The following is a 17,422-nucleotide window of genomic DNA, read 5'->3' on the forward strand; positions in this document are numbered from 1 at the left end:
AATATAATTCAATCATTTAATGTACAAGCCTATGCCATGACTAGTGAATCATCAATCTTCAGAAAATACACATTCTTCACAAATTTCTTATAAATACTTGGTGAAGGGGTGTTTATTGATGTGTAATGTAATCGCCTCTGCCTTATTCTGTCTTCTGCAGGGAGCAGCGAAGATGGAGACAAGGAGTAATGGAGCTATGGAGATCTACTGCCACCCTGTGACAACAACTTGGCCTACTAGCATGACTCCTGATTTATTTTTCAATGTCAGGTTTTAGAAACACTCACAAGACAGTGCCTCTTACCGTCTATGGACACTTTGGAAGTTTCTCCTTACCACAATGTGGGAGCGACCTAACCTGTTTAGAATATTTAAAAGAGTATGGTAATATATACAATTTACAGAATAATAATATATATGTATGTTGTAAAGAATCTATGACAGCAGGGGAAACTTGTATGTCGAATTCTGCATATTTTCTGAACAAAAAGACAGAAACTGAAGAAAAAACCTTTGGAAAGTATCACAAGCTCACCGCCATATTCACCTATCATTTGTGATGGAGAGTATTCATGAGAGTATGGAACCAGCATGGCTTACAAATAAGACAGTTTGGTCAATGTGCATACTCCCACACACTGAAAGGGCACAACGCCGACCTTTGATTTTGCAACAAAGGATCCGTGTTTTGAACAAGACTGTACAGCTCCAGAGACTTCATACTTTTGAGGAAATCGCTTTACTTGTCATAACGAACATTAGTAAGAATCCTTGAGGTATTACAATATCATGTAATGTAATGTTAATTCAGGAAAAAGGGACAGCCGAGTGTGAAAGATGAAAGAAGTTGTGGGGAGCTCGTCTGGTTATGGCATGGCTGTTTTCCTGCAAACAGCTCATCTAACCTGGACAGTGCATTTCGTGATTCTTTTTTTTTTTTTTTTATATCAGGACCGCAGCTGTACTGTTTTACATGAATATATGGCTCATATGCTTTCTACCAAACTGAGTGCCAGCATCACCACCACTACCAACCACTCTTTGTTGTACACTCTAAAACATATAGCACAACACTGTTGCTTTAGAAGATTCCTTAGTGGCTCAAAGAGGTGGTCTTAAATGTAACCCTTATTAAAGGTTTGACAGGTGTTTCAATCATAGAAATGCATGGTTTCAAATAACTGTAAAAGGTAACTATCTGATTTATTTCAAAGGGACAAAAAGAGTTTGTTGATTTTTTTTTTTTTTTGTTGTTGTTTCAGAGTTTAGGCAGGCATAAAAGACAGGCAAAAACCCTTTTCACACTATTGAGCCAAACTGAATTTGCAGGAAAGTGAGACATATTTGGATTACTACTTATTACATCTAGTTTCCAAGAAATGATGTGATCCAGCACACTAAAATACATATCTGCACAATAGTTTGAAAAGACTACTAAAAAGTGTTTTTTGACTGCAAGGAGATGAACTCATATGAGCTTTTGCGTCTGTACGTCAGCACACTGTACATCCAGAATTTCTCATCTTCTCTCCATTTCTATAATGGATATTACTTCCAGTATTTGTAACAGAAATGAGAACAACTGCCTGCCCGTACTTAGCATAACCATCACCTGCTGTATATTGGCTACACTGAGCTTGTTTGGAGCTTGTTTTTGTACTATGATTTCAGCATTACAAGTTGAACTGTTGTACATTTTCAGATTAAAAAAAAAAAATCCTTTACAATTTGGTTAATTTACACACACAAAAAAAGAAAAAAGTAAAAGAAGTCTAAGCAACTCGTTGAAACAGAATATTGTTTTATAGTGCTTAAATGCTTGGAGGAAACCACTTCTAATAAATATCTTAAAAAAAAAAAAAAAAAAAAAAAGAACTTGAGCCACATAGGTTTGACTTTAGGTGGAACAGATCAATTCAACCACATCGTTCAGTGTTAGCCTAACTTGTCTGTTCAGCGGGTGGAGGGGTGTTGGCTGACATCATGACCTTGAAACGTTGTCACCCTTTGCTTTCTGTGTGTGTAAATGTAAAGAAGCGACAGGGTGGTTGTCGATTTCAGATTTCACAGCACTCACTGTACCGCACCGCCGTCAGCTCCGGAGCCTCCAAGAACCAGGGTGCCACCGTCAAAAAGCTCTCTCTGATGAACATGTAGTGTCTTCTAAGTGTTTGTTTGCCTTCAGAGGCTTTAATATTCTGTAATAGTTTAGCATAGAACCATCTAGACAGCTGTCCGTAATATTTTTGTATCTCGACAAAAAGACTTTTAAGAATATTGATGTACTGTACCTGTGGAAGAGAGACGGTAAAAATAAGGTATCTCTTATGTTTATTGTTGCCAAAGAGATGTTGTTTTGTGGCCCAGGGGCAAACAGGAACATGGCGGGTACAGTAGGTATTGTTTTTACCCCAAAATGGTGAGAGCAGGGAGAAATATGGCAGCAGCTTTGGCCTTGAACTGGTCGTGAAAACGAGCAGGAGTAGTTGTAGTTAGGGAGTTAGTAATATGTGCCCCCACACTGACTCGGTCACATCATTACTTTCTGTACCTTCTATCAAATATAAATAAAGTCTGTTTTACACATCTAGCAAGTTTGTGTGTGTTTTCTCTTACTCTTCTAAAACAGTACTCACAAATTGTGAAAGAAATTGTATTATAATTCTGGCATCATTGCTTTATTTGATATAATAATTTAGGACTGTCTAAATTAGGGTTGCATTTACATACAGTACACTTAGAAATTTAATCAGAAGCAAATACAAGTATAAAATGATAGAAAACACATTTGGAAAGCCTATATGAGCTTACATATAACAACATGTACAGTATGGATAATACTTGATTCTTTATTTTCAAAACTGATTGAAAAACAGACAGTAAGTATGCTATTACATAATGATATAGTTCAATCGCCAGCTCTTGAATATCAGTCATCACGTTTGTAATAACCCAACAGTGTTTGTATTTTTTTAAATTCCTCATTCGTCTGTTTTTTGAAGGCTGTTGATATCCATATTTCTGTTATGAAGCTGCCAATATGATTTCTGTGCTGATATTCCATATTCAGCACAAACAGCATATTGGCAAGAGGAAACGCTCGGTAGACATTTTTATTGAAATCATCAGCCCAATATATCTCTGCAAATGACTATATTGGCAAAGTGAGGAGTCAAACCCTGATCGCTTGTCCATCTGCATCACAGACCTCAGTTATCATAAAGTGAGAGAAGATGATATGCAATCACACATCGCTTGATTTCTTTACTGAATGTATCTCTGTAGGAAATGTTGCTTTAGATCTTAAAAATGCCTTGTTGACTACAAACAGAATCAATCAAGCAATAATCAAAAGAAATTTTCAGAACCAGCACAGTACAGTATTTGTTACAAATAGCTGCTGCAGATTTGAATAAACTGCAGCGTTTTTAAGTCGTATTACTTCAGAGTTCCTGTGAATATACAATTAATTGGAGATACAGTACTATGAGTAGTGTGCTTAATATCTGGATGCTACCGTTCTGTTCAAATGTATCCCCACGATACTGCAGGTTTCTCTGGCTAATCTATTGCTTAGGTGTTTCAGTGCATCAGTTTATCTCCATGGTCTGCTGAAACAACGCTCTTGTGCTTGAGATAATCCTGTGGAGCCAGCTCGGTACGCACGAGTAATGGCGTTTTTTTCTGTTTTCTGGGTGCAAGTGGCGGCACCTCCACCAGTCCTTTGCCAAACCAGTCCAAACTTTGCAGTGCATCCCAGACGAGAAGGCAGTACTAATAAGTGAGGCTAACAAGTGAAACACCTGAAGGGATGTTTATCTTATACCAGTGGTAAAGCCCTTATATTGACAAGACAGGGCAGAGAGCCGTTTTTTAAAAAGCACACAGACATGTCCTATGGCTACCTTCATCTCAGACACTGGAAAAACCTCCATCTTAAGTCATTTAGTTTCATATTCAGCCTTCAAAATCTTGTTCCCAGTGCAGTTTCACTTATTTCAGGAGGTTTTCTGTTAATAATCATAAATACAGATGAAAGAATAAGGCAGATGAGCCCACTAGTATCAAGAAAATAACACTTGATTGAATAAATTTGTGAAAAAAAGTTGATTAGCATTACAAACGAGACGTTTTTTTTTCCATTTCTTTCATGAAAAACAAGATTTTAAGAGTAATATGAGGCTAAATGACTTGTTTAGATTTATGTTTTTTTTGTTGTTGTTTTTGTTTTTTTTTGCAGTGGACAGGCTCAATATCCCAAGGTCTAGATGAAGCCAGTAATCAGTATTAGGTTCACAGGTCAACATTTTGGGTAACATAAATCAGCAATAATACTCTCAGCAACAAAAATTCACAGTCAAATTTCTATTCAAAAGTTTCCAGATCTTCCTATTATTAATGCCACAAGGGCGAGACGGCTTCATGCTGCCCATACATGCTACTCAAACTGTTGCCCTGTGAATCCATGCTTTCAATTTAATATAATTCAATGGACAACAGTCAAGAGCAAAGGCAGATTATCTTTGCAGATTTTGTTTTCAATGTGCTTTCCATCCTAGAAGATCAAACATAAATCAATTCAAGCTTTTATTTACAGTAGCTCATCTCATATGGTAGTTACTGCCATTGTGGATTGTTGTACAGGTCACTGCTGGTCTTATCAAAACTGTATGGTATAGTAGCACTATGGTAGTTATTCTGGTTGAATCAAAGCTCTCGTGGCTGACAGGACAGGGTGCAGTGGTTGCTGTGATTGGGAAGCACCAGCACCGGTAACCCAGCTACAGCTACGTATGGCATCGGGGCAGCTTAGTAAAGCCCTGGGGGAGTCAAGGATTTCTCCACTGAGTCATAATGGACTTCAGCAGGCTGGTCATCATCAGCGATGGGTGGTTTGGCAGGGGCCAACACGACTGGCTCAAAGGGTGGACAGGGTCTGGAAAGAAGGACACAACAAATACAGTGTGGTGAATGACTTTTTTAAAAAAAAAAAAAAAAAAAAAAAAAATGATTTGATGAATTTCATATACTGCATTATGTTGCCGTGGATGCGGAAAAGGTCAAAGAGACAGCAAGAATAATTGTTATTTTTCAGCAACAGTTAAAGGTGAACAAAAACACTGAGATAAATAAAAGTCTGATGCCTCATGCGATAAAAGAGATGGAAACCTGAGCTCGAGATGTTGATGATGCTAAAACATGCAACATGTATTTCCCTGAATGTCCAATCAGTATGGACAGCCTGCGGTGAGTTAGTGCAACCCAGGATCAGGATGATGTCACATCACATTACCATGAATGACAGCCGTGCAAAACAAACCGGAGAAGGGAGAAAAAAAAAAAAAAAAACTGATGGAAAAACAAGCCAAGAAGCAGTCCATGAAACCCAAAGCTGATGAGCTGGAAGTATTTTACAGGTGGTGGTGAAATAAAGAGAGAGGAAGTGAGTGGATGCATGAAGACACTGGCTGAAGGAGTCCAGTCACTTACGATGGGTCTTGGTCACTTAAAAGCGGGCATACTCAGGCCCTGTACTGAAAGGTAAAGACAGTCCTACAGTGTCAACATTCAGGCTCTTCTCAAGAAAGTACTTTATATATTGTAATATAATGCAGAGCTCAATGTAGCATTTACCATGTTCTTATATGACTTCACCAGATACAATATACATATTTAATTACGGTTTATACAAGGGTATCATCACTTTTAATCATCAGAATCATTATTAAAGGTGCTACATGTTGCACTTTCAGCCACCAATATATCGCTGTCAAATTAATATGTTTGTGTCATAACCATACACAAATGAGACCATGGTCATGAGAGCTGGTAGCCTCTACCTTGCCTCTACCTCGTTAGTGCCAGTGATTCTCAAAAGGCCCATATTTCCCATGAGCGCCATTGCTTCCTGTCCTAATCATATGGCTTCTTGTCCTCCCTCACCCTCGCACTCAGTGCATTTGGTTTTCTCTTTGGCTTTATTGAAGAAGATAAACAGGTTGGAGGCGATTTTTCCATCGGCCTTTCACCGCTCCCACTATCTCCCTTTGCCAGAAAGAATGAGAGCTTTAGCTTTGTTTGCATGGGAAGAACAGCGTGCGCTTCCTTTTTGTGCCATTAAACAATCTCCCTTCCTACTGTAAAGTAAAGCAGATTATCCATGACGCCTGCCCGGGTGGTGCACAGTGGAAAATCAGCGTAGATGCTGGCAGAGGCTGCCAATCGTCTCTGTGCCGGTTTCATTTCATTACAGCAATGATGCTGATGATACCATGCTACATGTAGCATTTTTCAGATGGCCATAAACTTGAATAATACCTTAATTTATTTGTGACTCTCTATAGATATGTAGCTTATTAACCTGTTAAACCCCAAATACATTTACTTCAGAACACAAAACAATGAAAACACAAATAAAACAGGCAGGCACAGGGACAGGCTTATAGAAACCAGAGCAAAGTGAACGCACAGTGCCACACAAACACAAGGAGCATTAGAGAAAAACAGACAATAGTGAAGTGGATACATTGTGTATAGGACATACACACACATACACACACACACACACACATACACACAGTTGAGTTGAAAAAGGTACCTTTATGTTTGCTAGCAGCAGGAGGAGCAGGCCAGTGGGTGTGTATGGCAGGTCAGGGCAGGGTAGGATGCAGTGTAACTACTACTGTACACAGTATGCACACACTGTACATGCAACAAGGCCAGTGAGAGGTTATGATGGCAACCATCCTGGGTCCAGAAACGTCGGGATGAGAGGCGACACCAAATGTGTGAGAGGAGCCACTGTTTTAATGTGTAAGCAAGAGGACGGTAACTGGGGAGTGATTATGTTGACTGGCATTGAAGAAAGGCATAATCCTTTTTTCAGTTAAGATGTGGTGAACAAGGCAAACATAAACGTTTGAGAGAAACCAATAAAGTGCGATAGAAGTATTTTATTGTAGCATGAACAAAGGCTCACAATTAAGTGACTGAATGAATGCTGAGAGAAGTCTTTATTGTGTTCATTTTGTTTCCAAAGCATCTTTGCTCAATGGCTGTAGATTTTTCTAAAGCAAAGATAATTAGTTTTACAAGCTAACAAAGAAGCAGAAGCGAACAAACTTGCCCTTTGAAGATTAATTTAGAGACAAATGAACAGCTCCTTCCATAAAGAAAGAAAAAAAAACTCATTTCAAAGGCCGACTTCTTCCCAGTTCTCCCATGGGATGCAAAGGCCTTCTGGTTAAATATACATGTACAGAAACAACCAAGAGCTTCCAACTGAATAGATTTATTCCGCTTTTTCTAAGGGAAAAAACTTCACCATACATTTGAGGTCATCAATGTTCAACATTACACTGGTTTGGTGCCCCCAAAGCATGCATATCCATAAAATCTCTGTACAGTATCAGGATTTCTTCTTCCAAAACAAAAGCTTCCAAAATAAAAACACACAAATTGATATAGAGATCGGAGTTATTTGGCCACGGATGGTTGGTGTGCTATCTCTGCAGCGATGGCAGTCATACCTTGGGCTTATTCTAGTGGAGAAAGAAGAAACACTGGCAGCTTCCAGTCGTTTGCACTCGACTTTTGTCTCTAAATTCATCAAAACAGAAATGGAAAAGGGGGGTTGGCAAAAGCTGGGGGGAAGACGAGTGTTAGGTCACACACACAGAGAGGGCAGGGGAGAGGGAGAGAAGACAGCAAGAGAGACAGCAGACATATGCAGCAAAGACAAAATTTCTACAGTGCAAAAAAGTCCATCTTCAGTCATTTTTGCTGTGTCTTAAAATCATTTTTTTAACAAGTGAAAAAATAAAGTTTCTATATCAAAAGGCAGAATGCAATAAGGCAGATCACTCCACTAATATTAAAAAAATCACTCTTTCGGCTAAAATATTCTTCAAACACATTGTCTTGCATTTGGAATTGCCTAAGTGGCAGATATTTTCACTTGTTTAAAGAAAAAAAATGAGATTTTAAGACGGTTATAGATGAGATTAGACTTGATTGAATGACTTGTAAAGATGAATATTTGTGCAGTGTAGGTACTGTAGCATGGGAAAGGTGCACAATTTCAAATCATTTCCTCCCTTTGGCAAATTTCACTATTTTGTTCTTTTTTTTTTTTTCTAGTTAAACCATAAGATTTAAAACAACTGTTGACAGTGCGGTCATGATCATTTCCTAATGATACAGTATAAGTTAAAGAGGACAGAACAGCTAGAACAGATCTCGACAGGAGGACAGTGGTTAGTATAGACAGGCACTAACTGGACGGACATACAGACAAGCAGACCAGCGTCTTTATTTAGCAGAGAGAGAAAGAGAGAGAGTGACAGACAGTCCTTTTATCCCCCAAACATGATCCTTTACTCGCTGATTTATTTTTCTTTTGAAATCAAGCCTTTTATTGCAAAGACAACAGTACAAGAAGGCTGAATGAAGTGTCAACATCAAATCAACCCCTCTCCCTTTCAAGGTTGCAGAGAGCTGTGCCATCATCTCAACATGTGACAAAATGCAAATGCCACTTTAATGTCACTATATCCAATTCCGTTGTCACCACCATGGCGCTGTTGGTTTTCGCCGGTGCCTTGTTTGAGGCTCCGGCCGACAGCTCCCCAACAGCTCTCGTGTTGACAATAATTTCAGTGTGCACAAATCTTTTGGAATTTGATGTTCCCATAAAGTATTTGTGATTCATTTTTCAGTTTTTAATTCCACAGCAGTCAGCACTACATTATGTGCTAATGCAGGAAAAAGACTGAAAGTGGGTGAGCGTCTGTACTGAGGGAGGGTGGAGGGAAGCAGCGGTACCCATTGTCTTTTCTTTCATGCATGAACGGAAGTTAACCCTTACGCAGAGCTTTGCATCACTCTAAGGGATGAGGGTTGGTTGTCCCCATTCAGCCTTGGTAACATATTCAGACACCACAATAGATAGTCAAGCACCTGGGTTTGTGTGTCTTGCACACTGCCCGTCTGTAAAGATGCCAGATATTGGAGAACAAGTTCAAAGGCCTATATTGATAATATGGTGATTAAGTGTTTACAGAAAGTCACAGAAATACGGACTATTACTTTCATAAGGTGCTTTTGATATAAACCAATCATAGATACTGTATGACAAGCACTTCTGTATGGCACATTTATGTACAGTAAACATTCTTGTCATCTTTGATAATGACTGCCTCCTTTTCCGTAAGGTAAAACATTTACATTAGCTGTTCACTACACGTGATACATAGCCTCTTGTTTCAGAGGGATACAGGAATTATCAAAACCTCACAGCATGAAAAGGTACAATTATTGTAGTATACTGTAAGACCCAGTAAAAGTATTGATTGTAGTATTGGTTTTTTTTTTACAATATGAAATCCTCTTTGGGATCAACATAAGTTAATTTACACTCCGATATACAAATCCTTTACATCTTCATTCTGATGGAGAGCGCTGACGTTTGTTAAAATCAGGTTTATCTGTTGGGGAAACAGTCCCCGTCGATATAAAAGACATGTACATGCATGAAAGACAAGCAAAAGATACATTTTCCTCAGAGAAAATGTCCATTCCATCGATTTTTTTCTTTTTAAATATGGATGGCACGGAGTCCTTTTTATTCTGGTTTGGCTTGGTGCGGCTCTGCACGAAGGCTTCACCAGAGCCCCGATGTGGCTACTGCCCGGTTAGAAAGCACAGGGCAAGAGTGGGGAGGGGAGGGAGGGAATTGGAGAGGGGAGGTTGGGTAGAGAAGGGGCTTTTGGGAGAAAAAAAGACAAAAATCCCAAGCCTTTTCCTTGCATGGCTCAGCTTGAGAAGAGTTTATTGCCATAAGCGAGAGGGGGGCAGGGAGAGGGAGAAGGAGTAAGGGCTGGGTGGGAAAGCAGGGGGGGGGGGGGCGGGATGAGGGGCAGCGAGGTGTCTGTCCTATTGCACGGCTGGCTGAGTCTGTGCCTGTTTGTCTGTCTGTCCTCACACTGTCGAAATCAATTTGCCCTCTGTGGAACTGCGAACAAAGAGAGGGAGAGGCTTCCAGGTGGGGGTCGCTCAGGATCAGGAGAAACAGCAGTAAACACAACCGGGACGTGGGGAGGCAGAATCCTCTTCTGCCCCCACAAGCCACACATGATAAAAACTCCACAGTCACAAGCATGATTTGACCTGACTCTTGTGATATAATGGGACGGTCATTCTTAATTAATTCTATGCCTTTAAGGGAATACTCCAAAAGGCAAAATACCCCCTTTTTAAGACTGAAACAATGTGTGGGATACCATGTTCACCTCTGTACGTCTAGTGGTTCTATTCCTATGGGTAGCATTTTGTGTTAGCTTAGCATAACGACCTGAAGTGTATAGGAGTCATTAGCTCAGCTTTGTCAAACTGGAAAAAAAAAAAAAAAAAATTACAGCAACTCTGAAGCTGTCTTATTTGCACAATGTATCATGTATATTTGAAATACATGTCCACATGATACACTGTGAAAACAAGACAGCTTCAGAATTGCTGCAATTGTTGTTTTTTTCACTTTGATGGAGCCAGGCTAATGACTCCCATAGACTTCAAGTCACTATGCTAAGCTAACATGAAATGCTACTCATAGGAACCGAACCTCTGGACGTACAGAGGTGAACATGGCATCGAACATCTTGTCTCAGTCTGGGTAAGTCGAAAAGAAAAAAAGGGTATTTACCTCGGAGTGGCTATAAAGGGACATAAAGCATGGTGAGCTGGTTGGGATTGGGTGGGTGGGTGCAGTTTAAGCGGGTGGAAGCACTAGTGGAGGTGTATGGTGCATGGAGGGCAGGGTCAGTTAGCTAGGCTGACGGAAGAGGAGCTGGGAGGTCAAAGTGCAAGCGTGGGATTTTGTCATAAATCAACAAACAAAACGAAACTTAATCCAACTTAATCTTAACACAGAAACCAAGGTAACCAATAAACATGCCTTAAAATAAATTCTACTACAAAGGTTTACAAAACAGAAACATGATTCCAAATGGTCCTGTACAGGTTGAGATGGACCATCAGAAATGGTTTTTTTTTTTTTTTTTTTTTTTTTTTTATATATATATATCTATTGCATAGCTGACCAAGCACTAGGCCAGCCTCGAAACCACTAGTCACTATAGTCTTATCACATCTTACCACATAAGCGCAAACAGAACAGAATTGCAACATAAAATAGCACAAAGAAATGGTGGGGAAACAATACACACAACAACACAAAACAAAAAATGTGGTGTGTCCTCCTGTTTGTGTCTTTGGACTGATAAGATGAAGTGTGTTTGTGGGCCTGGACCTGAAACATCCCAATCCCACCTGTCTCTATTTCCAGCTACCTAAGCTGGCACTGGAGTCACTGCTCAGCTCGGTCAATTGAAAGTATAATCGACAAACGGCACAATTCATCTAAAAACACAGCATTCATCTATTTGGAAACTATTTGGAAGCTTATAAATACTTGAACTGATTGGACTGGAACAGAGCTGGATGTTAAAATACTGTAAGTAAGATGTAGGAGACAGGTCTTACCTTGTGGGGAAGCGGGGCTCATATTCCTCAACTCCTTGCTGTAAAGATGAAAAATACCAACCATTAGACGCTGAACTGTAAATATCAAATATTTCAGTCTTGAGGCTGGAATAACCAAAGCAGCCAGCAGATAGCAGCAAAACAACACAACAGAGACGGCACTGCAGTGTCTCAACAGTTCAGGTGAAGCTGTGTTTGAAGCCTCTGCATTCTGCACGCTGAAATATAACGAATATGACGGAGATATGACTGCAAAATCAAGTTGACAAGCTGAGCCATTTCCTGCATGGAAGAGAAATACAAAACATGATATTCATTTGAATGGCAGGTGGACACATCTGATTACACTGCTGACTGATGAGTCATCTTTGGGCGTGTGTGTGTGTGTGTGTGTGAGAGAGAGAGAGTGTGAGTGTGTGCCACACACCTATCCTGAGGCAATTCAACCTACGGGTCAACCAATCAAACACTTCCGCCCCTCTGAGCGCTGCAGTTCCTCCTCTCGATAAACAGATCTTATCCGGGTTCAAACCCCATCACCCTTTGTTTTGATCATCTGTTCTCACCCAGCCCACACTCACACTTTCATGTGCAGATAGCCCTCATTCAGACAGATCCACCCCCCCACCCCCCCTCAAGGGGATGATGTGAGGCACAAACCGGATGCTTGCAGAATTTAAGTTGCTACATGAGCGTCGCCCATGTGTGCAGCTTTGGGTGACTGGAGGGAGGTAAATTGGGGTTTGGTGCTGTGTAAGTCTACCTCCGCTGTTTACTTTTGCACACACATATGCATACACACCCCCTGCACACACACACACACACACACACACTCCTCCTTTTGAGTCAGCTGGGTTAACCCCGCTCCGTGTTATCAGCGGACGCCTGTCAGAAGCACTTCTCTCAGAGACAGAGGCAGCCGAGCGCAGAGGCAGTCTTCTCCAATCTGCGCTGTGTCACATCTTGGACTAAACTTGCCATACATGCATGCACACACACACACATGCACACGCACACACACACACGCAGTCAGACAGAGTGAGCTGGAATGTGTGATACGGAGGGGAACTGATCCCTGCGTTTATGTAAGCTAATGTAGCAGAACGTTCTCGGCAGTGCAGTGGCACTAGAGAACTGGGTGTACTGGTAAAGAAAGAGACAGCCTGTCAAAGCAGAGATATTCCTGGGCTGTATCCGGGTGGAATAAGAACGGTGGAAACTCACTGTTAGGCCGGCAGCGTTTAGGGAGCTACCTTCAAAGTTTCCGAGACAGGCAGACAAAGCTCTTTGCCAGGCTTCGAGCCAGTATTTTGGTTCAGTGTGTCATGTGTGAACGTGTGGGCAGTTGCCAGTGTGTGTCTGCATGCCTATTTTGCAGACCCCCCACCTGTGAGAAGCCTGGCACTGCCACGCTGTAAGGGCGTTGTTGTCTGCCATGTGGCACAGCGGCGCTCTGTGCTGCCATACGGGTGTGCATGCCGTAGTCAGGGACGGGGAGAACCATGTCTTCCCTCTCTAGAAGGTTGCCTGTGCTGCTGCTCTTCCCATGGTGGAGGCTAGAAACACACACACAGACACAAACAAAAAAAAAAACAAACAAGGCATAAGTAAACAGGTGGTCCCCCAAAGGCAGTTCCCCCTCTGGGCTAATAAACCAACAACCTTGTGGCTGTTTACTGTGAGGGGATCCCTTTGAAATGTACTTTCCCAGCAAATTCTCAGTTGTGACTGGTAGTTTTAGCACACAGCTTGGTCCTTTGCTCATGTTTCATCAAAGTCTAATTAGCAGCATGTGAAAAATCACATACAACGGATGTGCAAATGAACTACCAAACTGAAGAATCCACATTTCAAACCATTATTCCCCCCTAAAATGCTAAACACACATGTAACAAATATACATATGTGCACAACGTCATTGCAGTTGCACACACTGACACTAACATGGTGCATTTACCAAAAAAAAAAAAAAATGATAACACGTACTTGTGAACTCGAAGCTGCCTCATGGATTCGCCGTCAGCATCACAGATCACCCGCGTGTAGGAGAAGGGAAACCAGCCACGCCTGGGAGCAGGAACGTTGTTAGCATCACATATCAACAATGAACTAATCTAGTAATGCAACATATAACAAAGTAGACACAAACACAACATGGTAGTGTGTTGGGTTGTATAGTTACCTTGGTGACATGAGTCCACATAGTGAGAAAATGCTCCCTCGGGTTACTAATCCACAATATTGTCTCTCTCTCTATTCTCTAGTCTCTCTATTCATTTCCATACTGTGGCAAAATGCCCCCAAAATAACACGTTCAGTGCATAAACACAAATATAGTTTAATTTACCACTATAAAAAACAACAAGTCCCAGTACCCATTTTTTTTTATTATTTATGAAAGTAATGTCAGATTGTTCCTTCTTGGCACGAGGCTACTAAGTGGACGTTTCCTGCAGACGCTACCTGCCGGATCTACTTTCCATTTCAAACAGGAAAACAATAACAACAAAAAAGAGATGCTTAATGTCCTCCAAAAATGGGATTTGTTGTTTTTTATATTGGCATAATCCGTTTTGTTTGCATTTGTATAGGTGCTAAAGTGTTATTTTTGGAGTTGTTTTTGCCGTGCTATGGAAGAGAATGGAGAGATAGAAATACAGTACTCTGAAGCAGCAGCAGCCCAGGGGAGCATGGAGCAAACTAATGAGGATATTTCACCGCTGTGTGAACTCATATTATGTCCAGGTAGCTCTACAACCCAAGACTCTACCAAAGTTTCATTTTGCTTTATGGTTACGCTTGTAATGACGAGAATTAAGATTAGGGATAGGGGCTAGGGGATGAAAGTAGTGAGTGGAATATCACCGAAAGGACAGTTATGGAGGCATATGTGAGAGCAAATGTGTGTGCATGTGTGTTTCCACTAGTATCTGTGCATATGCAAGCTGCACTCACATCCTGTTCTTCTCGTTCTCTCCATAGTGCCAGCCGTCTCGGGCCTCTGGGACCAGCAGGGTGATAACGTCACCCTCTGAGAAGCTGAGCAGGGTGCTGTTGTCCCCGGCTGCGTGGGAGAAGATGGCCTGGACACGGGTTCTCCCGTTCCTCTCCAGCCCTGCCGCCATGGAGCTGGACCTGGGCAGCGTGCGGGTCTCCGCTGGTGGGAGAGGTTGTGTTTTCGAGGGAGGAGGAAAAGAAAGAGACAGAAATGAACAGAGAGGGGGAGAGAGAGGAGAGGGAAGACAGGATGAAGGGGAGAGGAGAGATCTTATTGAATAATCACATCAAATCACACACTGCTTTAAAACTGTCACTTCCAGTCTCTACCTCTCCACAGCTAATGTGAGGTGACACACTACTAAGTGAACGAGTATGTAGCAAATGTACCTCTACGCAGTTCAGTTCCTGTTAAATACCACTCAGTCCATGCGCTGCTCTACTTTGAATGAATGTTTAGACATTTATTTGCAGAACGACTTTGTCCTGTGATTTTAAACGCGCCCATTTTTGTGGAACCTGTCCCTGTCCTCTGCCTATTTTTACTCCTCTTCTCTCCTCTACCTTTTTAATATTACACTTCCTCCTATTCCCGCTTGCTGTGGCCTGTTTCCATTAGGACTGCATAGTCTCTGTGTATGTGTGTGTGTGTGTGTGTGTGTGTGTAAAAATCTGCATGTGACAGCGATAACAACCAGGAAGATAAAGGGAATGTTCATTTCATTAGTTCCTTTAGCTGGCTTCGGCTTCGCCACATTGACTCTTCAGGGCTTACACAGCGTTGTGATAAAAACCTCTGCAAAAGGCCTGATAAACAAGCATCACGAGACTTAATGACATCTCTATACTGAAGCCCTGTTTAAATTTAAGATAAAAAAAAGTACTCGGAGTGATACATTATTTCCAGTTAATGGGGGCATTTATCAATATCCTTTGTGCAAGTGCAGATGTCTGTGTCTGCTCATTATCTTCATAAATATTGTCAGGATTTGTACCACCCTGGCCCTCCTAAATCCCATGGAAAAGGGGTTGTTATTTCAATGGGGCAAACACCACTCGAGGTTTTAGCAAATCTACACCGCTGGGGTGATACCAGTGCACAGAGTCTGTCCTTACTCAGTGTGGCCTTGCTCTTGGCTGGGGCCACCTTGCGCACAGGCAAGGTGTTGGAGTAGACTTCCCCTCCGTGCCTCTGGGTTTGTGGCGAGGCCTTGCCCTGGGCCACCTTGCTCTCCATCCACTGCTGGTAGTCCTCTCCTCCGTGGGCGCCGGCTGTGCCGTTCATTACTGGCATCCCTCCATCCACCCCTCCCATCAGCCTCTGCTGCGGAGGGGAAATTTGCATACAGGCAATTAAAACACACTCGCTCTTTTCCATTACCCAAAGCTGTTACATAACCTCCTGCAGCTCATCAATAATGATGAGGAAGGTGGAGAGTGGATCTGGGTCAGGAAATGCTGATTAATAAAAAGACCAGTCAAGTCCAATAGAGCTAATAAAGACACATGGCAATAAGAAGCCTTCTCTGCAGTTGTGGACTGACAGGATGCACATGCTGATATGGGAATGACAACTGGAAGGATGAGATTGCAAAGGGTTTCAAAGTCTGTTTTTATTCTGGGAGCATAAAACAAAACTGCATCTCCACCATGGGATCTGCAGTTTTTAATTAGAGGCTTGAGCCAAAGCGAGGCAGTCTTTCATGTAAATCTTGAGGCCTTCTTCTCAGAGTACTACAAACCAGGCCTGCAGGAGGAGGAGGCACAGTGAGAAAGGGCCCGAGGACCAGAGGAATATAAGCGGCTTCTGTGTGACAAGCTAATTAATATGGTTCCCTAACGATGTCATTTGCATCCGTAAGAGTTTTCTGAGGATGGGTTGAGAGCTCCCATGATGCATCAGCAGCACGGTAGCGTCCAGGGGCACCACCCATTCACACACTCCAGGTCCTAATTAAGGGCCTCGTTAGATGCATAGAACACATACCTGTGTATCACTGTGTTTGTGTGCACTTGTGTGCGTGTGTGTGTGTGTGTGTGTCCAGTGAATTAACTTTAAACCACAACAGTTTTTTGAATTTACCCCAGAAAAAGATGCTATAATAATGACATGTGGCTACTATAATAGACCAATCAAATGAGCGAAACACTAAACACAACAAAAACTGAACAAAAAACTACATTAGCTGATGGAAAACAGCATAATTCACTAGTATTGCTATTTCCTGCAAGAAAACCTAAAACAAACATTTTAACAGATACAGCTGCTAAAAAAAAAAAAAAAAATATTCAGGCATACAAAATGGTGATGTGAGAGTGCTAGGGGAACCAACCTGCTGCCCCATGCCGCCACTAGCCATGAGGGCTGCCAGCTCTGGGGGAACTGGCAGGGGTTTGGCACCAGGCATGGGCTCAGAGATGACCATGCCGCCCTTGGCGCCTGGATGGAGAGCTCCAGGGCCCATAGTGCCCGCTGCACCGCTCATCTGTTGAGCCAGGAGCATGGCACGATCTGGCAGTTTGTTGGGCTCGGCGCATACCTGCTGCCACGCCGGGAGCTTCTGGGCTAAAAGCTCCTTCCCCTGGACGGAAAAGAGAGTGAGAGGATCAAAGGAAAGAGAGTAGAATTAAGAATTTGATTTTTTTTTTATTTTAAGGCAGTAAATAAGTTCCCCACACCATGGAATAGGTGAGGAAAAGTTGGTGAATCACAAAAATAACTGTATTAGCATGGGTTTCAATGGATAGTTGTAAATGGTAAATGGTTCTAGTGTCCCGTTGTGGTTGAAATGCTGTTTCAGAGGCTTTTCCATCCTGAAAAACTGAATACTTGTCATTCTGTGGCCGTACGAATAGTCAAATTTATACAAATAGTCAAAATTATAGA

General features: G+C 41.8%; 2 protein-coding genes across 8 annotated transcripts in view; one reads left to right on the forward strand and one right to left on the reverse strand.

Annotated features, from left to right (window-relative positions):
* Positions 1–2,587, forward strand: part of aatkb (apoptosis-associated tyrosine kinase b) — a 48,514-nt gene extending 45,927 nt beyond the window's left edge. For all 3 annotated transcript variants that reach the window (XM_030078271.1, XM_030078272.1, XM_030078273.1), the window contains one exon: positions 161–2,587. In XM_030078271.1, the coding sequence (XP_029934131.1) occupies positions 161–189 (29 nt within the window). In that variant the 3' untranslated portion in view covers positions 190–2,587. The remainder of the gene's footprint in view (positions 1–160) is intronic.
* A 72-nt stretch (positions 2,588–2,659) lies between these two features.
* baiap2b (BAR/IMD domain containing adaptor protein 2b) overlaps positions 2,660–17,422 on the reverse strand; it is a 65,832-nt gene continuing 51,069 nt past the window's right edge. For 2 of the 5 annotated variants that reach the window (XM_030078276.1, XM_030078274.1), the window contains 7 exons: positions 16,869–17,117; positions 15,652–15,859; positions 14,494–14,695; positions 13,525–13,605; positions 12,926–13,094; positions 11,539–11,576; positions 2,660–4,936 (listed from right to left, as the gene is read on the reverse strand). In XM_030078276.1, the coding sequence (XP_029934136.1) occupies positions 4,810–4,936; positions 11,539–11,576; positions 12,926–13,094; positions 13,525–13,605; positions 14,494–14,695; positions 15,652–15,859; positions 16,869–17,117 (1,074 nt within the window). In that variant the 3' untranslated portion in view covers positions 2,660–4,809. Of the gene's footprint in view, positions 4,937–5,490; positions 5,535–8,401; positions 10,013–11,538; positions 11,577–12,925; positions 13,095–13,524; positions 13,606–14,493; positions 14,696–15,651; positions 15,860–16,868; positions 17,118–17,422 lie in introns of those variants that run through there. The other 3 variants (XM_030078278.1, XM_030078275.1, XM_030078277.1) reach the window with 3 other exon arrangements.

The sequence above is a fragment of the Myripristis murdjan genome, chromosome 19 (genome assembly GCF_902150065.1).
Source record: "Myripristis murdjan chromosome 19, fMyrMur1.1, whole genome shotgun sequence".
NCBI lineage: Eukaryota > Metazoa > Chordata > Actinopteri > Holocentriformes > Holocentridae > Myripristis > Myripristis murdjan.